The 21,322-nt window shown below is 41.2% G+C and overlaps 1 protein-coding gene across 4 annotated transcripts in view; it reads left to right on the top strand.

Moving 5' to 3' along the window:
- The first annotated feature begins 1,808 nt into the window (after positions 1-1,808).
- The window catches only part of TAOK2 (TAO kinase 2), a 45,447-nt gene continuing 25,933 nt past the window's right edge, over positions 1,809-21,322 (top strand). For 2 of the 4 annotated variants that reach the window (XM_039330431.1, XM_039330430.1), the window contains exons 1-13: positions 1,821-2,615; positions 13,016-13,187; positions 13,685-13,756; positions 13,934-14,035; positions 14,524-14,569; positions 14,659-14,755; positions 15,808-15,921; positions 16,531-16,622; positions 16,744-16,837; positions 16,935-17,016; positions 17,710-17,877; positions 18,269-18,481; positions 19,436-19,564. In XM_039330431.1, coding sequence (XP_039186365.1) covers positions 13,056-13,187; positions 13,685-13,756; positions 13,934-14,035; positions 14,524-14,569; positions 14,659-14,755; positions 15,808-15,921; positions 16,531-16,622; positions 16,744-16,837; positions 16,935-17,016; positions 17,710-17,877; positions 18,269-18,481; positions 19,436-19,564 — 1,341 coding nt within the window. In that variant the 5' untranslated portion in view covers positions 1,821-2,615; positions 13,016-13,055. Of the gene's footprint in view, positions 2,616-9,934; positions 10,995-13,015; positions 13,188-13,684; positions 13,757-13,933; positions 14,036-14,523; positions 14,570-14,658; positions 14,756-15,807; positions 15,922-16,530; positions 16,623-16,743; positions 16,838-16,934; positions 17,017-17,709; positions 17,878-18,268; positions 18,482-19,435; positions 19,565-21,322 lie in introns of those variants that run through there. The other 2 variants (XM_039330427.1, XM_039330428.1) reach the window with 2 other exon arrangements.

Below are 21,322 nucleotides of genomic sequence, written 5' to 3'. Positions count from 1 at the left end.
AATCTTGGCAGAATTAAAAACTTGCAGCAAAAAAAACCCTGGCTACTCATTTTAAATTAATATGTTAAATCTAGCTACAACTGCCCATACTTACTGCTATCCCATGGCATTGCTGGAGTAACAGCAACAATTGCAATGGCTAGAATACACCTATCTACCCTCCAGTATTAACATTGTACCTTAATTTACCACACTGCAGTAATTTGTTTCCCATCTCTATGGTACTTTCCTCATTCCCTAATCGTTTTAAGCAATCTACTGTAATTATTTTACCAAAGCTCTATAATTTGCCCTCCCCAGTGCTCTGTTTTTTTTCAGTTCATGTCTAAACTTGCAGCCACTTTGACCGACATTCTGGACTCGTTCCTTCGCCTCTTTCCCTCCAAAGGCCACGCGTGCACTCCCTCGATACGCCCCAAATTCAACCTAAGAACTCCCTTTTCCTCACGGAAGGCGGGCTGGACGCGAAACCCTCGCAGTAGCCCAGCCAATCCGGGTCAACGACGTCATCGGGATAAACAATCCCAGGTCGGCTGCTGCAGTCCAGCCTTGGCGGAGTTAGCTAGGCTAATTCATGTGAGCGGGGGCGGGGGCGGGGTGGGGAGAAAGGCTGACGCGCTTCTTTCAAAACTGGTGGGTTCCGTCATCTAACCCAATGTACGGTGGTTAGCGTTCTCTATTTCCTTTTCGTAGCTGCTTAGAATTTTATATTTACGCCTCAGTGAGAGCGAGCGACCTAACTTCACCTCCCTCGTGTGGACAAGAAAGGAAGAGGCCCGTCCGGCACGGGCCTGAATCACGCCGGTATCAAGGTGTTAAAAACTGCACATGAGGTGAGGGGAATAAGCGCGCTGAGAAGACTAAAAGAAATTGGGACTCCGTGACGGGAGGCTCGAGCTCCGCCCTTCGCCGGAGAGCCCCAGGCGCGCATGCACCCAAGCCCCTGCAGTAACGGTTTAACTGTCGCCCAGCGCGCCCTTTATTTCCCCTCTTTGAACAGCTGTCATTGCCCCCGCCACTTCTCTGCGCGCGCGCGCCAATCTTTCTAAATCTTGCCCCAGTAACAGCTGAGCGATGGAAGCCCCGCCCTTGACTACCTCGGCCTACCAATCAAATCTCAAGTCCTCACATATTGCCCCAATCAAACCACACTTGAGGACATGTGGGCGCCCCAGGCTAACTTCTTTCATTGAAGGGCCGTTATTTTTTTTTTCCTCAGCCAACCAAGATGTCGATCTTGTTTGCATTTGACCCTTCCTGATGTTTCTCGTCCAATCCCATTCTTAGGGCAAATTTCAAGATCCCTCCCCTCACTTTACATATTGTCAGTGTAAACGTGTCCCGCCCATTAACGCTAAGACAATCCAATGACGCCGGGCCTTTTTCCTTCACTCTTTTACTGCGCGTGCGTTGCGTTCCATTCAGTAATGCCTTCCTACAATTGCTCACGGCACGCTCCTCGCCTCTCAGTTCGCGCTACTCACCTTTTTCTCAAGAATGACTCGAGCAGGACGCATGCGCACAGTGCCCCACCAAAACGTTTTACGCACCAGGCTGGTTAGGTTCGGGATGATGGTCATCGCCTATTCCCGACTGTGGCGCATGCGAGTTTTCACGGGCTCCCGCCCCTGACCCATCGCGCGTGTGCGCTCTTCTTCGGCGCCCCCTTCCCTCCACGCATGCGCTTGACGTTTTCTCTGCCTTGGTTCCGGTCTTGCTCCTGCCTTGGGCGCCATCTTGGATTTGGGGACAACTGGAGTGAGTGAGAGGGAGGGAGCAGACGGAGGAACCCGAAGAGGCAAGAGAGAGGGGAGGGGGGGCCGGATAGAGTCAGGCCCCCCACCCCCACAGCACCCTTCCCTGTAGAGACTCCCTCCCTTTTCCTATTCTTCCACCCCCATTCCCTGGATCAGAAAGGATTCCTTTGCCTTTTATAGGGACCACTCCACCCCCGCCCACCTGACCTCTCATTCCTTTTTGTTCCCCCTCCCCTGCGCCGGTTTCCGTTAAAGACGGGAATCTCATTTGCAGGGTCTTGCGATTCTCCTCACCCGTTATCTATAGGTCCCTTATACCTCATCTGTAAACATCTGTAAGCAGTCGCTAACAGCTGGAAGGGACTGCAGCATCCTATGAAGTCCATGCCTTCTTTCCCTCAGAGCCCATCCCTTGGTCTCTTGCAAAGCAAGCTACTTGGATGATATAATTGTCTCCCCCCCCCTTCTTATTTGGGATTTTCTCTCCCTCTCCCTACCCCTGAATAGAGCCATTGCAGACGGGCCCTAGATTCTCGTTATATATCCTTTTACAGGGCTACCTCCATCGCGTTCCCGTTACCAAGCCACTTGCATGTCTTCACTCCTGCAGGACAATTTTTTCCTACCCAAACAAGAGGGAGGGAGGGAGAGGCTTGGAATCGGGCTGTAGATGCCCTATGCTTCCCACCCAGAGGCCTTCCTTTTTCAGGGGAACCACTGACAGTTCCCTCTAAACCCTCTTTCTTGATTGGAGGAGTAGGGAAAGAGGAGGTAGTTGGGGATACTCTCCCCACCCCCAATATCTTGGAGCTGGAGCCGCAAGGGGAAGAATATCTAGGCAGCTGCGGAGACTTACAGGTGAGACCCAAGCACGCAGATAAGGGGAAGGGGGAAGGGTATTTTTGTGGGATGGGAAGGCCGGGCAATGGGGAGAGAAGGAAATGTTTAGAGAACAAAAGAGGTTGTATTGCACCAATTAAGAAAAACAATCTGATTTTCTGTCTGTCTGCTCTACCTTCTTTCTCCTATAATTGTCCTTCCAAATAAGTCAGAAATTGTATTGTCTTGATTGGGAAACATTCTGTTTCCTCTTCATGTTTTCCCCTGTTTGAGGGCTTTGCTAGGCAAGAGACTGAATTATATTTTCCAGAGCGTGAGGTCTGGGCCTAACATCTTCCTGCAAAGGGAAAAAGGATCAAGTTTTTCATCCGAGGTCCTCCATGTACACTACATTTCTTCACCCTCTCAGTTTTTCTTTCTTTGGAACCTCAGCATCAGGGAGCCTAGGAAATGGTTCTTCTAGTCTGTTAGACTTTTTCCTTCTTAGGCTAGTCAGAGGCCTTAACTCCTGTTCTGGTTTTAATATATCGGAGCTATTATATGCCCTTAAATATTAAATATGACAGGATTTGGGAAATTAGTATCAGTGAGATATGTAAGAATGGGGGAGAATCCTATTGGGTTTCTTAAATCATTAAATTTTGTTTTTTATGAATGATGATGATCATATTCTGTTGATTAAAGAAGCTAACTTAATTATGAAGAATGGTTGGACTTAATATATACATTTATCATTCCCAGTCCCAAATTATTTAGCAGTGCTAGAATAACACATGTATTAATAGTAATAGTATAATAATTATAAAAGAAAGCCAGTTCCATGGTCAAAGAAATTCAGCTTCACATTCATTCATATAGTCATTATTCAGATACTTGGCTTTCATTAGTTTTCATTGTAATGTTTAAAAACTGTTTAATGTTTAATTTTAACTTATATGGAAGCATTAGAGCAATAAATGTTGTTTAGAGATAGTATTTGTGTGTAACAGGATATGAAAAAGCAGTTACCTTTTCCAAAATGGAAATGGTCTCTTCTCCACTATCCTAATAAGATGAATGCTTGTATCTTATACTAACAGAAATAGGGCTTCTTTAGTTATCTAGGCTTTGTGTATAATTGTGCACATATGAATAGCCACTATTTATCAGGAACTGTTGGTGAAAAACATTAGATTTTAAGGCTTCCATCTTTATGGATTATATTCCTTGGCCCTGGAGAGATCTAGAGAGTTTTCTGCTCAAGAGAATTACATGGTATTGGGACGTGGTGCTCACAAAGAGACTGGAAAGAAAGCCAAGTATAAATCAGTTTTGTCTCCTGAAATACACCCAGTAAAGTTTCATTTTAAATGTATTATTTTAGGGATGATTTTGTGTATCATGTTCTTGTCAAAATGAGTAACTTTTTGCAAGCTTTGTAAGGCTTGTGTCAGTGTTGCTTACATCTGTTCTAATAACAGGTTTGTTTTATTGTCTAGAAACATATAATTTATAAGTCTGTTGGCTGCTGGAGTTTGTTCAGATTTGTCCACTAGCCTCTAACCAATGGTTAGCTATTTTTGTGTGTGTTGTGAATTTTATCTATCTTTGAAAATAAATTCCTTGAAGTTATTGACTTACCTTTGTTCTTTAATGTAGTAATTTTTGTTTTATCAGCAGCCCTCAACCATTGTTCCCCTGGAGATATTTCTTATCATATATTGCTTGGACTGAGTTCCCTTAAGAATTTTGACATATTGGGATCCAATAACCATGTTGGTACAGAGTGCCCAAGTGCTAATAGTTAGTTCAACATGGTAATAGGAATTGCTGAATAACAGGAAATTGTCATATTTTAATGAGCGTTTTGTCTCAGTCAGAATTTCTAGGTTATTGGTCTCTTAAGCTAAAGATTTGTTGTCTTAAGATTTTTGCTTGTTGAAAAAAATTTGGATCCAAGGAAAGAGTAGACTAATCACTAATATGGTCTCCTGGTTTGTTTGTCTCCACCCCATGGTAGGTGGATCCAGACAAAAAGCTGAACAATTTATACTGTCAGAATTCTGATAAACTAGCTTATAATTCTGATTTCTGTATGAATGGGATACTATCTTTAGGTTCTAAAATCTTAATTATTATTATTATTTTTTGTAAAGAAGAGACATTATGGCAGAGAATTTCCTCTGGATTTCCACATTAAGAAAAACAAATGTATAAAATTCTTATTTTTGAGCCAAATGATAGATAGCCTTGTGCCTGGGCAGAAAGCTCATATACCCTTCTAGGTAGAAGAAGTTGACATTTCTAAAAAAAGAATCGCTCGGTGTATTGTGACTGGGATCACCTCAGTTTTGCACAGCTTCTTCCATGGCTCACTGTAAACTGACTAATACGAAACATCTTTAATAAGCTGGACTTCTTTATTTAGACATTGCAAATTTTAGAATCACATTTGACCCCTGGATAAACAAATTATATGCTTTGTAATGTCTGAAAAGACAGCTATGGAAACTTCACCCATTTACATAACTTTTAGATCTTTCTTCCTTTATTATAAGTTCTCTTTCAGATGTAAGAAACGTGGAAGTGTTTTCCAGAACATCCAACGCTTCTCTTTATTTTTGCCCTTTAATTCCTGTTTTGGTGAAGTTATATCCTCATGACTGCATAATGTTTTCCCTTTCCAGTTTCTCACAGTGATACATTTAAGAAATGGAGCAGTTTATGCAAAAAGCTAGTTTCTTTGCTGGTGAAATAAAACATTAGGGCATTTATTAGAATTGGAAGGATCTCACCTATCTTTTCTTAATATAGTTTTCTTACAGCTGCAGCAAAATCTCTGAAAATGACTGCAGTCTGTTCCCAAAGCATTATTTTTATCACATGCTGTTGTAGTAGAATACAACCCCTAGGGGTTGCTCCTGAGTTACCCACAGGTGCCTCAATAAGCACTTTCTTCTTCCAATTCAGAAGGTCTTTATAATATAAGGGAAGGGGGGGGGGGAATCATCTTTGCCATAAAAGCTCTTTGAACCTTTGACAGGGAAAAAAAATCAGTGCAGAGGAAGAGACATCTAGGGTACAATCTTGTGTCTGCTATTGAACCTCTTGGGAATCGCATTTGAATAATTATATAGAGAATAACATTGTAGGGAGAGCAGAAGACAGAAACAGTAGTAACATCTAACACCTGCCTCATTGGATTTTTCTGTCCCAAGGCACAATCTCAAGCATTTGATGCAGCAGCCATCCTGGTTTTAAAACAGGTCTGACTCTCAGACTTCCCTGGTTGGCCCATTGCCTAAGAATGCCACATCTTCTACCTTGAGTTCCATGATAGCAGAAAGGTAGTGTTTATATCTGAGAGCTAGAAATAAAAATGCCTTTTTAAAAAATGAGTTTGAAAGCAAGAGTTTTCTGGCTTTTGTAATTCCAGTGGAAAGCTTGCAAGAAAGCACCAAAACATGGGAAGGGTACCAAAACGTGAAAGCAATGAATGGGCAGATCTATTGAAGTTCAACTGCTATCCTGCATTATCAAGTGTATTTAGAAATCTCACACATAAATTTTAAAATATTTAAATTTGAAAGGATATGAAGGGGTATGTGTAAATATGCCAGTATTTCTCTTAATTGATTCAACAGCCTAAGCTAGGATATCACATCATAATCAATGATAGGTGAAATAAGAAAGATCTAACTAATACCATTACATTGGATCAGTCTAAGATCATTACAACCCAGGTTTTGTAATCAGCTTTTTAAAACAATTATTTTATTGGTTGCCAGTATACAAAGAACAATACAGGTGGTCCTCGACGTGGGACCATTCATTTAGCAGCTATTTGAAGTTTAAGCAGGCTCTGAAAAAAATGACTTTTGGTTCACACTTAGGACCATGGTAGCATCCCTGCAGTCATGTAACAACAATCTGGGCACTTGGCAGCCAGCTCACATTTACGTCCATTGCAGTGTCCTGTGGACGCTGGATCACCATTTGCCACTTTCCTAGCTGGTTTCTGACAAAGCCAATGGGAGATGCCAGATTTGCTTAATAACTGCAGCAAAAAAATATCATAAAATCAGGTGTGGTAACAATACCGCTTAGTAACAGAAATTCCAATCCCAGTTGTCATAAATTGAAGATTACCTGTAGATAATTTTTGAAGACAGCAAGAAAAAAATAGCTGCTGCTGATTTTTTAGAACTCTTACTAGTGTTCCTGATTTTGTCTTTAAAGAAGAATACAAATGTACTGCTGTTACAGTATAGTTCCATTACCAAAACCGGAGTCAAGCAACAGATGTTGGTGAGTCTGCCTCTTCCATCTTTGGTTGAGATGGCTCTTCTTTCATTTCTCCATCTCTGACATTCAGCTGTAGCTTTTGCACAAAAGAATATTGTCACTTATTTTCCACTCAATTTCTCCCAAGATTTCTGTCAAGTCTCCCATTTTATCCTGCTTTAGTGGCCAAAGACTAACATTTTCAAAGTGAGCAACATAAACCTAGAACAATTAAGAGGTCTTTATGCATACTATAGACCACTGAGAGACCACCGGTATTTTCCATCTTTCACAAATTGTATTACCTAGAAACAAAGAAACTCTTCTTCTTCTGGAGTGGGGAAAGATATGGAGCCATTACAAATGTAGATTAGTATACAGTACACTTTTGTTTCTTTGTCTTGCACAAATGGACTTCTTTATCCTACTCATCATGCATGTCACAATTTCCAGCCACAGATGTTGAGATCCTCTTTACCAGTGTTTCTCAACCGTATCAACTTTACAGTATGTAGACTTTAGTTCTCAGAATTCCCTAGCCAGATTGAGACTTCAGGTCCTAGAATTCCCTAGCCAGCTTGAGAACTACTGCTCTTTACTGCCCAGGTACTTAAAGAATTTCAGTTCCTATAGTCCGCCATTCTTTAAATCTCCAAGGTTGGAAAGTTTTGAAGGTCCATTTTCTTGCCTAAAAACTATTTTCATACTGTCTATCTACTATGTGAGAATCTTAACCCAACATTTATTTATTCATCCAATTTCTATTGTGCTGCCATCATAAAAAGACTTTTATCAGTAGCTTACAAAAACAAACACGACAATCTAAATAAAACTGTGTAAATCTTCAAACAATACAATATCTGGCCTCAAAAGCCCACTAGAGCTTTTCAACCTTTTCACCCATTGTACCACTTTTAGGATATGGCAATATTCGAGTACCACCAATCGCCTAGCAAGGTAGCAAAAACTTGATGACCCGCCCCAAAAGAAAAAAAGTGATGAAGTAAAGGTAGTCCTCAACTTACAACAGTTCACTTAATGACTGTTCAAAGTTACAATGGCACTGAAAAAAGACCCCCCCCCAAGCCACAGACGAGCAAGACACTTGCCTGCCCACCCAGTGGCGCTCTTCCTCCTGTCTGAAGTTTTCATTGTTGTGAGCATTTCTGTTGAGGATTGGCAGTGGGAGTGGGGTGGGGGGGTGTATGGTTTTTATTCCCCCTGCCTGCTGGGTGCTTGCAGCAGGTTTTGGTCACTTCACATGACCCTGGGACACTGTGACCGTCATAAATATGAATCAGTTGCCAAGCATCTGAATGTAAAGTACATGACCCTGTAGATGCTGCAACATTCCAGCTGATTGGTGCTTCTGGGTTCAGCAGAAGTGCCAGGATCAGTGCTGCTTTCCAGCTGGAGCCTGACGCTGATCCTGGCGCTTCCGCTGAGCCCTGACAGCCCTGCAGCTCCAGCCATCTCTCGCTCAGGCTTGTGCAGTGCTGCCACTGGTTCAGCTCATTCCCCTCCCCCGCTACCACTTTTCTAGGATGGTCGCGTACCACTTGCCAGGTGCCAGTGTAGCACAGGTGGTACCCGTACCACTGGTTGAAAAGCCTTGCTCTAGAAAAGCTCTTGTTTTCAACTTTTTCCAGAGGGCAGCTTATGTTGGAGATAACTAACATCTCCAACCAAATCCCATTCCAGAAGGCCAGGCTCATCATAGAAAAATTGTGTTTTGGATTTTATTTTATTTTTTAAGTGTGTTTCTGGCACAAAGTGATCAGAGGTAATCCTGGTGGGGAAAGATGGTCCTCTCGGTAACCTGGCAGAAAGCCATGGATGGATTTATAGATTAAAACCAGCACTTTAAGTTGTACCTGAAATGTGGTGTACGCTGCAGTAATCTAACCAGGCGATGGTGACAGTATGAGCCACTCTAGTCAGGTCCTCCCGTCCCAAGTAAGGTTGCAATTAGCATGGAAGCCAAAGCTGGGGAAAAGCCCTCTCACCACAATATCTGACTGTTGATCCAGCAAGAGTCACAAATCCAGGAAGACCACCAAGTCACAAACCTGCTCCTTCAGAGGCAGCTCAACTCATCCAGAGACAAACCAAGGGACATAGAGGATATGGATAGTGGGGTGGGCAGCATATACATTCATTCATTCATTCATTCATTCATTCATTCATTCATTCAATAAATCCCAACATACAAACAGCAGCTGTGTCTTGCTAGAGTTCAATTTAAGCTTGTTCTGTCCCATCTAGATCCTCAAAATCTCCAAGACACTGGGACAAGACTTAGATAATATTTCCAACCTGGGGTTACAATGTACAGTTGAGTATCATCAAAAATATTGTTGATATGAGAGCCTGAATCACTAGATGAGCTCCTGTAGCAACTTCATGCAGATGCTGAAGAATCCATATCTTTCTGATGATGGGTGCCTAGTTCACTGGAGGCTTTGCCTCTAGTATTGGTCACTATAAATAAATGAAACATACGGACCAAAATAATACGCTTTAAAAGCAGCATGCGTGGCTTTGTCAGTAACTTCATCTAAGGAGAAGGTCCTCCCTCCTGTTGATGTGGCTTTTAGTCCCACTCTGCAGTATATGTGAAATAAAAATAAATTGGACTCTCCTGAGGGAGGATTTTTTTTTTCCATTTAGGTTTTTTTTTAGTTTAGTTATAGTGCACATTATGCTTTCAAATGTTGTAAATTGTTTTCAAGTTAAGTATACTCAGTTATTCCGTCACTGTGAATTCTTGAAAATGTAGCATTTCAACACAGCTGATAAAATGATTCTATTCAGTTCAGAGTGGTGGGATGCTTTATTATTTAAAAAAATTTTTTTTAGGATTCATGACTTACTACATACAAACTACTTCATGAGATTCCATTTAAAACCAATGGATGAAATTTCTTCCACTTTTTTTGCTTGCCAGGAAGCAAGTTCATGTTTAAGAGATTAATCAGTTCTTGCAAAAAGCTCCTTTGATAGGACACATGCTGTTTCTCAGTTGCTATTCTAAAGGTGAACTCCAGATGATTCCCTGTGACTGGTCTCCCTACCCTTCTACCTCTAATTTGAAACTGAATTCCAGGGCCTGCCTTAAATTTCGGCCACTTTGGTGCAGCCAGGCAGCAACCATCACAACAGGAATCCTTCTAGATGCTTTCTTGCCAGTAGTATCACTGCCAAAGCTAGCTTTATGCTTTGCCTTTTTTTCTTTAGATTGTTCCCAGGGAAGCAACTGAACAATGCAAGGATTTCCTCTGACCAGCATAACCCGCCTGCAAACTGTTGATTTCCTTATTTTTCATTTCAGCCCCCTGGATTCAGTCCAGCAACCACTGCCCATCCCAGAGAGTGAACAGGAGGAACTCTGTGGTTGCTTCAAATTGTGGGGTTGCAGCAAGGCTGTGGATCTTATTTTTTAGCTCACCTCAGTTGCTACCCAATCAAAGGGGAAGGCTTGGTGTGAGAAACCTCCTATCTAGGTGGCTGTGCATTTCTGGGATAAATCTGTTTCTACGGTTTCAATCTGTCGAGCATTTGATCTGCATTGATACCCTTATGCTTCATGCATTAGATAGTCATAGTAGCAGTGTGGGGATAGGCAGCTTGGAGACGTTTTATTCTAGAAAAGAGACTGTTTTATTGCAAAATGTGTTGAGTATTCCTGTTCTGATATTGCACTGTACAGTGAAGAGTGCAACAAGCTGGCTTCTGGGAAACTTTTGATGCTGCTCACTTGTGCTACAAATTAAATTCTATGGATTTTCTGAGAAGCAAATAAGCAAAATGCTAAATTTCTGAAGTGTAACTAACTAGAAAGGAGGAGGCATTTTCCAGAATTTACTCATGGATTAAAATTAAGATATTGGATCCTGAATTGTGATTGGACCATCCTTAATGGGAATACTTACGAAAATATTTTGAATGAACCAGACGTGAGAGATACCAATTCTGTGACATTCAAGGCTGCAACTACAATCCTTGTTATTAATATCAACTGCTGGCAAGCAAGTTTTCTTGCTCATGAATCCCTGCCAGGCTTCTTCTGTTGGACATTTTGGGAATCTTAAGTTCTTCACCATTGGACTGAGAACAAAAGGAACAGTCTATTTGGTAGGACACACATTTACTTACTTCTTGCTTTTTGGAGTGAGGCTTACTTTCTACCCACATGGTTATTTTGTGATTGAACTAAATATTCTTGTATATTTTAACATTGATTCCTTCTTGTTTCACAAACTTAAAAGTATCCGTTTTTAAATGTATATCTTTAACCTTTAAAAAGCTCACTTTGGAAATGTTGTGTAAATAGCTTTTAGCCAGAATGTGCCTACCAAAGGGATTAATCTATACATTTCTAGATTTCTCAACAAGTTATTGACGATGTTGGATGGAAACTGTAGTCCAGTGCACTTGGAGGGAATCATATTGGAGAAATTTGCTGTAGATAAAGCAGACTGGAAGATGGGGAAAGAATACAAAAAAATTACCCCACTCAAAAGGACTCATTTACAGAGAAGGAGCTATGTTTTTGTATGGAGGGCTGAAATCTGATACAGCTGTTCCCACATGTTCCAGAAACAGTTACGTGCTTGCAGGATCCAACCTGGGTCAGTCACCGGGACTAGAGGTTTAGTTTTCCAAGCTTTTGGACTCGTCCTGGAGCCCATCCCTGGGGAACTTGTCTTTAACAGAATGTCTAACATAAATAAGTTCCCCAAGGATGGGCTCCAGGACAAGTCCGGAAGCTCAGGAAACTAAACCTTGGTCCCAGTGACCTACCCAGATTGGATCTTATAACATTATCCTGGGACACATATATTTGCCTTCATTCGTGAGTTGTACACTTTTTTCTCTAAGACGTTACGTTCTTGGTATCTGCTTAATAGGATGTAATATTTCATGTGCATGCATGTGATGAAGTTAAGACTTGGGTGACATTGTGCAGTAATGAAGAGATTGAGGTACCTGTATGAGGATTACACATAAATAACCAACTTCCATACTTGCTGCATTCTTTGTAAAAGACTAAATTGTCTGCTTCCCAGCTAACAAATACCACAAGTCCAGTAAAATTTTGTTCAAGGCTCTAGAAATCCCTTGGTCTATGTTCCTATAATTCCTTTTAATCCCTTATAGCCAACTTCTTCATTTTACATAAGAAGCAGTTGCTTAAGCGCAGCAGAGTAGTTATAGTGGACAAAAAGACATGATAGTATTGAACTGGACTCAGTTAACATAACATTCAGTTAAAAATAAAACTGAAAATATTTATCAAACCCTCCAAAGGCTTGTATTTTTTTTAAATAGAGAATCCTATTTTCTTCATCTCCTTTCATTTCAATGAAGATAGCACAGAAATTAATACAAAAAACAATTCTGGTAAACTGAGTAGATGGGAATTTTATTAGTTGAATGGAAGTGTGTGCCCATTGCAATATAAATGTGGGGTGTACGAGTACAAGACTGAAACATGAGTTGCTGTATAAGAGAGAAAATGTACTCTCATTAAAGTAGCAATTAATGGAGAATATTTTAGTAGTCAAAAATTAGGAGCAAATCTGCTATGACTTTTGTGTCTATGGAAAGTAGGTCTAGCTTTATCAAAACTCCTGGATTTTCATAGAAAGAATAAAGAACAAACATACTTTGAGCTAGAGCTAGAAAAGTGGGGAATGTAGAGATAAGTAAAGCTGTTATTAGTACTTCAGTGTCCTAACAATTACTAGTTGAATGCTGTCACATAAATAGCAAAAGCCCAATTTGAACAAGAGAAGTCTATTTTACCTTCTGTATCACTGCAAGATCTGTCACCATTTGGCATTGATGGCCTTCCCGCTAGACGTCTCTCATTGATTATCTTGTTTCAGATCTCTTATTTCTGTGAATAGGAGCCAGTGCTTACAGATTCCTTTTGAAAAGGCTTTGTCAAGGTTGCATGTGGCCTTGAACCCACTTCTTCACATGAGAGTATAATTTTCGTATATTTATACCCTTCTAGCAAGGATCTCAGGATTTGCTTTACCACAGCAAGATGGTGGCATCAGATATCACTGAATTACAATCTTATAAATAAGAATAAATTACCTTATTTATACCCAGCTGGTTCAGTTAATATTTGTTTCCCGCTTTAGGAGAACAGAACAGTGACGTCCAGCCTCATCCACGGCCGCCATGCCGTCTAATGCCCGGGCTGGCAGTTTGAAGGACCCTGAAGTGGCTGAGCTGTTCTTCAAGGATGACCCTGAAAAGCTCTTTGTTGACCTGCGGGAGATTGGTCATGGCAGTTTTGGAGCTGTCTACTTTGTAAGTGCCAAAGGAGTGATAATGCTCATGCTCAAATCTTGCTAAGATCATTTAACACAACTGTTTCCCGTTGGTCTTGCTTATAGCTGAATCAGTTCTGCTTCTGGGTCCCATCCCATCAGGAGACCCCCTGCTACTGAATGTTAAATGTTGAAGAGCAATAGTGACAGGGACTTTCTCCACATCTTGCTAATGGTTTTCTCAGTGGGAATCTGATTGGTCATGATCAGAAGTGGGAAGATGAACTGGTCTGATTTAGTAGAGATGTTATAACTTTAAGTGGATATCGGGTACTCGCCAATCCCATGTATCTCTGGCCTCATAGGCAGCTCTGCTATAAGAATGCCTGATTCACCGTGAGATGTAAAATTTACTCCTTTTGATTGGTATTTTTTTCCCAGGCATAGGAACAAAGTTTCTCTCTGAACTTGACTGTCTGTGGGTGCTGATAGTTATTTTCACCATCTTCTTTGGTTTATTCTCTTTATCTTCCCCAGGCCAGAGACATACGCAACAATGAGGTGGTGGCTATTAAGAAGATGTCCTACAGTGGAAAGCAGTCTAATGAGGTTGGTCCTTTTTAGACTCTTAACACAGTTGTGTTGACCATTAACTTCTAGCCTCTCCCTGGCCTAGGTAATCCAGTTCTCCTGATTTTCAAATTTTCTAGGCTTCTTGTAATATTCCCTCCTTTACTCGAAATATAGAAGTATATTGGAGCTCAGGCTCACTTTTGTATTTTCCAGAAATGGCAGGACATTATCAAGGAGGTGAAATTTTTGCAAAAGCTACGACACCCAAACACAATTGAATACAAGGGCTGCTACTTACGGGAACATACAGCATGGGTAAGATGAGAGTGAAACAGGTCATTCTGAGCCATTGTGGTGATACATTACAGAAAGCCTTTTAAAGAATTTAAGAAATGCAGTGAAAATGCAGATGAACTGGGCTTTGGGTGAGGGGGGAGTCTTGAAAAGAGCCTGAATGATGACTGGGTTTCTTGCTTCTCTGCCTGAAACAGTGCAGTTTAAGGGAAGGAATTGCAATGCAATAGAGTGGTGGCTCCTTTCTTGAAAACTGGACAGTTTTTTTTTAGTGGTATTCTGTTTATCTTCATGGGGTTTTTGGAAGTGCCTGGATGACAATTGATGCAAAAATGGTGGACTTTTGGTCTGATTTAGGGGGGGCTGTTCTTATATTCTTAAGTGAATTGGAAATGCCAGGTACAAAATGGAATTGGCGTACTAGGTTCCCGGAGCCCTGATTGGGACAGGATGTTTGAAGTTCAAAGGATTTATTTGCCCTATGCTAACATTTCCTCTTAATTCATTAGCTGGTGATGGAATACTGCCTAGGCTCAGCCTCAGATTTGCTGGAAGGTGAGTCCCAATACCAATTGAAGAGTCTTCCCACAAAGCTTTTCTGAGACCTTTAAATAATGTTCTTTCCTCCATCCCTTCTTTCCTAGTGCACAAGAAGCCACTGCAGGAAGTAGAGATTGCAGCCATAACACATGGTGCTCTGCAGGGACTTGCCTACCTGCATTCACACAATATGATCCACAGGTGAGCTCTACATTATATGACTGCACTCTCTTAGAGACGTTGCTGCTTGTAACACCCATTTAGTGTAGGATAATATGATCTAGTTCAGGGGTAGGCAACCTCGGCTCTTTTATACTCAGGAATTCTGGGAGTTAAAGTCCATGAGTCTTAAAAGAACCGAGGTTGCCTACCCCTGATCTAGTTGTTGCTGCATTGTGAAATCTGTACCGGAATCTGTTACTCTGTTTTTCAGTCAACTCCATGCATCGTTCCAACCCAACCCTGTTTCTTGCTACATTTTACCGTTTATTCTATAGATTATTTGCAGGCAGAATGGCAAAATTACCAATTCATGCTTCAGTCAAATTTTGCACTTTATGCAGTTTAGCTCAATTATCAGAACTGGACAGTTTTCAAATTTCTCAAATCAGCTTTATATTTTAATAAATCCTCGATATCCCAAACAACTTAAAGGAAAGACATATAGATAAAACATGTTGCTTTCTATCAGACTTTGCATATAGGTAGTCCACGTTTAGCGACTGCCTCTTTTAACAACTGTTGGAAGTTACCACATTGGGGAAAAAATAACTGCCAATCCTCACATTTAACAACCTTCACAGGTCGGTAAAGCAAACAAAACCTGAAGTCTGATAATGAATGCAGTCACAGTTTCACTTAGTAACCCCTTTGATTAATGACCACTAAAAAAAAAGACTACCTGTATATTTTTCAACTCAAGAACTGTGCTATACACATTCTTTTTCTTCTAAAAAAAAAAAAATCTTAATTACCTCAGGAGTCAGTCATTTTGGTAGCCTAATTTAAATAGAGCAGAAATCTTTCACTTGTTGCTATTAAATTATTGACAGAAGCCATTACCAATATAGAAGTTTGCTAATGTAGCCCTCTCTCTTTCTCCTGGTCCTCCTTGTCCATATAAATGTTGCTCTAACCTTCGTCTTCCTGCTTTCTCCTGCCGCTCACACTGTTTTTCATCTTGCTGCCCATTTTCCTCCACTGTGTTCTCTGCATCTCTATTCAGTTTTTAATTACTGTGCTTGTCTTTTCAGGGATGTGAAAGCTGGGAATATCCTTCTGACTGAACCAGGACAAGTGAAGCTGGGGGACTTTGGCTCAGCTTCTATAATTGCTCCTGCTAACTCCTTTGTTGGCACCCCATATTGGTAAGCTGGCAGAATGAGATTTTTGTTTAAAATGAAACAGAGCAGGAATGCCTTTATTGGCCATATCCCCATATCCTAGCCACTGGGAGGAGTGAAGATGTGGCTGAAGAGACAGTGAGGGAGTAGATATGCATTGGAGACTCCCTGGTTCTTTGAACAAGAAGAAATTACAGAAATTGATAATTAGAAATGTGGGTTCCCTGGGGTTTTGCAAAGAATCCCAGTGTAGTTTAACAACAGTTGATTGTAAAAAAAGTTATGAAGTCTCCTTTTGTAGGTCAAAGATTGGAGGGTGTAATTCAGGAGTGTTCCAGTTTTGGGAGGCGCCATATGTGAACTTTAAATGGCATGCTTTGGAGCCTCATTTCAAGAAGTAATGGGGTCTAAGAAAATGAAATAAATTATATATTTGTATTAATAATACACATTAATGTGTTTAATAATTTCCCTTCTTTGATTAATAGCAACATTGACAACTTGGCAGTACTTTGTGGTCTGTGTCCAGGGACGTGCATCTTTGGTGCAATAATCTTTCAGGCTCTTAAGTAACCACGTGTGCCGTTGCTAAGTCACAATGTACGATTGTTTTATCTTGTGATTTCTTTCTAGGATGGCTCCCGAGGTGATTCTAGCCATGGATGAGGGGCAGTATGATGGCAAGGTGGATGTCTGGTCACTTGGCATCACTTGCATTGAACTTGGTATGAAATGAGCCTACTTGCCTTATCGGGTTGGAGTTATGGGGGGGGGAGTGATGTAGAAGAGGACTTTCTGCAAGAACACAAGTGCTGGTGCTAACATTAGCTGTCCTTGTGTCTTCAGCGGAGCGCAAACCACCCCTCTTTAACATGAATGCTATGAGTGCCTTATACCACATCGCCCAGAATGATTCACCACTGCTGCAATCTAGTCACTGGTAAGAAAAACTCCACAAATGGCTTTAAGCTTGCAAAAAAAGAGAGGTTTATAGATTGAAATGAATCCCTGACTTTCTTCCCTGTTTTTTTTTTCAGGTCTGAATATTTCCGAAATTTTGTGGATTCATGCCTACAGAAGATCCCCCAGGACCGTCCAACCTCTGATGTGCTGCTTAAGGTATCTGTTTTCAACTCCTGAAAGATTCCTTTTTTCCCCATCCCCAGCGTACAATGCCTATAGCTGTGGAAGTTGTATTCATTTTATCCTATCTGGTACAATAACAAGAAGTTAAAGATAAGAACACTAGATATTTAAATTAGAAAAGTGTGTTCAAGGAAAGCTAGCATTGGGAAATGGTAATCCATGAAAAATGTTGGTACAGATGTTTCTGGGGAAACACCCTAATAAATAACACACTTCACCATTTATTCCCCACAGACCCTTGATAAATACTGAGTCTTTACATTGGATTCATAGAATTGTACAATTGTGTGTTGGAAGTGTACACCTAGCATTGATTTTGGTTGATTTTTTTCCTTATTAAGTTGTTGATAAGCAATGAATTATTCTGTCTTCCAAAGTATTTGAGTTTCTCTCATTCTTTGTTCCTAAGTGGACTTGAGTAACCATTACATGCTAAATCTAGGTTTACTCAAGTTAAATAGAGAGTAATTATACATTGTTGTTAAAAGAATATAGTTATTAGGTCCTAAAAAATCTCAGTAGTTGTTATCCCAACCCTGTGAATGTACTTAATAGTGAGAAAGGATTGGTCAGATCACAAATTCTAAGAGATCGTTGGATAGCTTCGGGGACCTTTTGCAGACCTACTTCCGTGGTTTCATGCTATTACTTCCTGTGACTCCACAGCATCGCTTTCTCTTGAGGGAGCGACCCCAGACGGTTATCATGGACCTGATTCAGAGGACCAAGGACGCAGTGAGGGAGCTTGACAATCTGCAGTACCGCAAGATGAAGAAAATCCTCTTCCAGGAGGCTCAGAATGGTCCAAACGCAGAGGCACCAGAAGAGGAAGAGGTTAGGATTTCACTTTTGGTTTCTGTTGTTGTCGCCCCACATTTCCTAATGCAGTTCTCCCTGGCTTTCTTGAACTTCAGCTCATATAATTCTCTCACCATCATGAGAGTAACAGTGCAGGAGGCTTCCTTATTCCAAGACCATTCCCTACACCAGGGGTGTTCAGACATGGCCCTTTTATGACTTATGGACTTCAACTCTCAGAATTCCTCAGTCAGGCACACTGGGAGTTGAAGTCCACAAGTCATAAAAGAAGACCCCTGCCCTACACACACACATATACTTTGTCTGTCTGTCTGTCTCCCTCCTTCCCTCCCTCCCTCCCTCTCAGAAGCAGTTGTTTGCAGTATCACTTGTCTCGTTCTCATTTAATCCTTCTTTTATGTTTCAGGAAGTAGAGCAGTTTCTTCACCGGACAGGAACCATCAATAGCATGGAGAGCAGCCACTCGGTACCCAGTATGTCCATTAGTGCCAGCAGTCAGAGCAGCAGCGTTAACAGCCTGGCTGACGCCTCAGATGATGATGACGGGGCTGAGATTGCCATGATGCAGGAAGGCGAGCACACCGTCACCTCCAATAGCTCCGTCATTCACCGTCTGCCGGTATAGAACTCAGTGTGCTTCTGCAAGAGCAGTCAAATGTCAATTTCAGAATAAAGCGAAGGTTGGGAAACATTGTGGAATATTTTCTAGCATGTGATAGAAAATGTAAGCCTCCCTGCAAATCGGCCATAAAGATATGGGTATCCTGAGATAATAAAGGGAAAAGCTCAGTTTTGAATTTGGAGTATCCTTCACCTCGTTGTGATGAAACAAAAAACAACACCAGAATTGATAGAGAAAATAGAAGTCCAGAGGGGGATGGGAGGAAGAGAGAGAAGCATGCTGATGATCACAGGACTGGAATCCAGTCGATCATTACATCCTACTTGCTTCCTTATGTTGAGTGACTTAGACTTGGGTGGGAACACTTTCCCTTTGTTTTTTGGGGGGGAAATCAGTTTTTTTTTCTAGACTAGTGTTCCCTAGCTGTCCACATTTCTTGGGATTGCAGCTAAATTTCTACATACTTTGGAAACAGCAGTTGGAGGAAACCCGAATGCCTAGTCTGTTCATCTTTAATCTGGGCTGCCCACGTGATCTTGCTTTATGCTTAAAACTAGAAACATGACTGAATTTGAAGCCTCAACCTAGGTTTCCTCAACATGGCACAGATGTTCATCTGATACAACCTCCAGTTGCTTAGTATTCTAGGAATTACTGCCACAATAAATTGGATGGCATTAAGTTTGGAAGATTGCCTTAGACACTATATTACTTTAAACTTCCAAAATCTTGGAACTCCTTCTGTAGTACTCTCTATAACAGTTTGTGATCCTGCTCCATTCTATCTTCACACTTCCATTTCCTAAAACTGGCTAATCCTAAATTATTCATAGAAGTTCTGTTTGATCTCCCGGCTCTATATTCTGTATGTGCCTTTTAAAGGAAAATTTGCAGAGGCAATGTTAGAAGCTAAGACCTATAGCTTCTTACGTGCTTTTTGATGCTTTTCAGGGCCATGACAATCTGTACGATGATCCCTACCAGCCGGAAATGGAGCCCCAGAGCTCATCGTCAGCCGCCCGACGTCGTGCCTACTGCCGTAACCGAGATCACTTTGCCACCATTCGTACAGCTTCTCTGGTGAGGGGAGAAACTTGCTTATATTTTATTATAGTATTAGATTCATATCCTGCCTTCAAATTTTGTACAACTCAAAGCAGTGTGTAGAAGGGTCACGCCTTCTATTTTTCCCTCAACAACTACCCTGTGAGATGGGTTGTCTGATTAAGAGTGTGGCCAAAGTCATTGGCTGCTTTTCATGCCTAAAGGAGGATTAGAACTCACAGTTTTCTTGTTTCTGGTCCAGCACCTTCACCCCTACACAAAACTTGATCTCAGTTGGATGCGGTCCTTTCATTTTTGTTTTCCCAGCTTTCTTCCTTTCTGGTGACTTCATAAATTATTGGTGGTGCTGCCTACAAAACCTTCTTCTTTCTTTCTCTTAATGTATTAGTCAGTAAAGTTTCAATGTCTGGCATCTGGAGCCCTCTGTTGCAGTGCAGTTGTTAAGGAAGAAGCAGAGAAAATTAGGACAGAAAAAAATCTACCTGAAATGCCGTAGTTCTGCCTGTTTAAAAAAAAAGTATATTCATGGTGAGCAAGATGGCTTTGGAAACTCTGATTATTTTTAACATTATTTAGGAGCCAATCAAGCAAAATAGTTTAAAGTTTCGGTAAGACCGGAACAGTGGATAAGTGCCAGAAATCTACACTTTTGTATTGAGAACATTTTTTTCAACAATTTTCTAAAAGAGGTCAGCAATATTTATTTAAAATGTGAATGTTTCTGTTTCTTAAGACAGCTGCTTCATTAAATCTCATGCAATTAAAGAAATTCTGAATCGTTAATAATTTGATTATTTCATTATTTAATTTAGAACACAACTTTTGTGGGGGTGGCAGACTTTCAGAAGGTAGATGTGATATTTAATATTTGGATGATGATAGTAGTAAGGATTGCAGAAGGAAAGGCAAGGATGCAAAGTGAGTAGAACCATACTAGATGGACAGAGCTGGGGCTTTAGTGAGGGCATGTTTGGGAGATTCAATATTTTTCTTGGTTTTTCTGTGCTGAATCCTTTCAGAACTGAATTCAGTTTTCATATGGTTTCTATGTCAAAAGAGCAAAACCAGCATTCCCAATTTCCATAATTATTATGCCAAAATAAGAATCATGTTAATGCAGTAGAAGAGTGTTCCTCTTCTATATATGCGTCCTGTTTTACTCCTTTATTTGTTGATCTAAGCCAGCGGTTCTCAACCTGTGGGTCGGGACCCCATTTGGGGTCGAGCGACCATTTCACGGGGGTCGCCAAACAACGCAGTCCGCCATTTTTTTCCCCTTTTCCTTAGCTATGCTACTCCCTTTTATTCTACTGGCTTTTGAAAGCCAATAGAATAGACTCTCTTGAATAGAGTCTAATTCTATTGGCTTTCAAAAGCCAATAGGAATTGTCCAGGCTGTCTCTGCCCTGCTGAGCCCACCAAAAGTCCCATTCTGCAAACGGCGCTGCACCAGTTGAGTAGTTCTCGACTTACGACCGGTTGAGTAGTCCTCGACTTACGACCGGTTGAGTAGTCCTCGACTTACGACCGGTTGGGGGGTCGCGGCATTAAAAAGGTTGAGAACCACTGATCTAAGCTGAGTCATCTTGAATGAAAAACTGTTAGGTTTTTACCATCAAGGGCAAGGGTGTCAAACTCAATTTCATTGAGGGCCGCATCAGCATTGCAGTCGCCCTCAGGGCGCCGGGTGGGTGCGGCCAGGGTGAGTGCGGCCTACTGGGTGGGTGTGGATGGAGTGGGTGTGGCCTACTGGGTGGGTGTGGCCAGCTCTAC

This window comes from Crotalus tigris, unplaced genomic scaffold (genome assembly GCF_016545835.1).
Source record: "Crotalus tigris isolate CLP2741 ecotype Arizona unplaced genomic scaffold, ASM1654583v1 scf7180000024427.8105951120:4207309, whole genome shotgun sequence".
Lineage (NCBI taxonomy): Eukaryota > Metazoa > Chordata > Lepidosauria > Squamata > Viperidae > Crotalus > Crotalus tigris.
The sequence above is the reverse complement of the archived record's forward strand: the minus strand, read 5'-3'. Positions and strand labels throughout refer to the sequence as shown.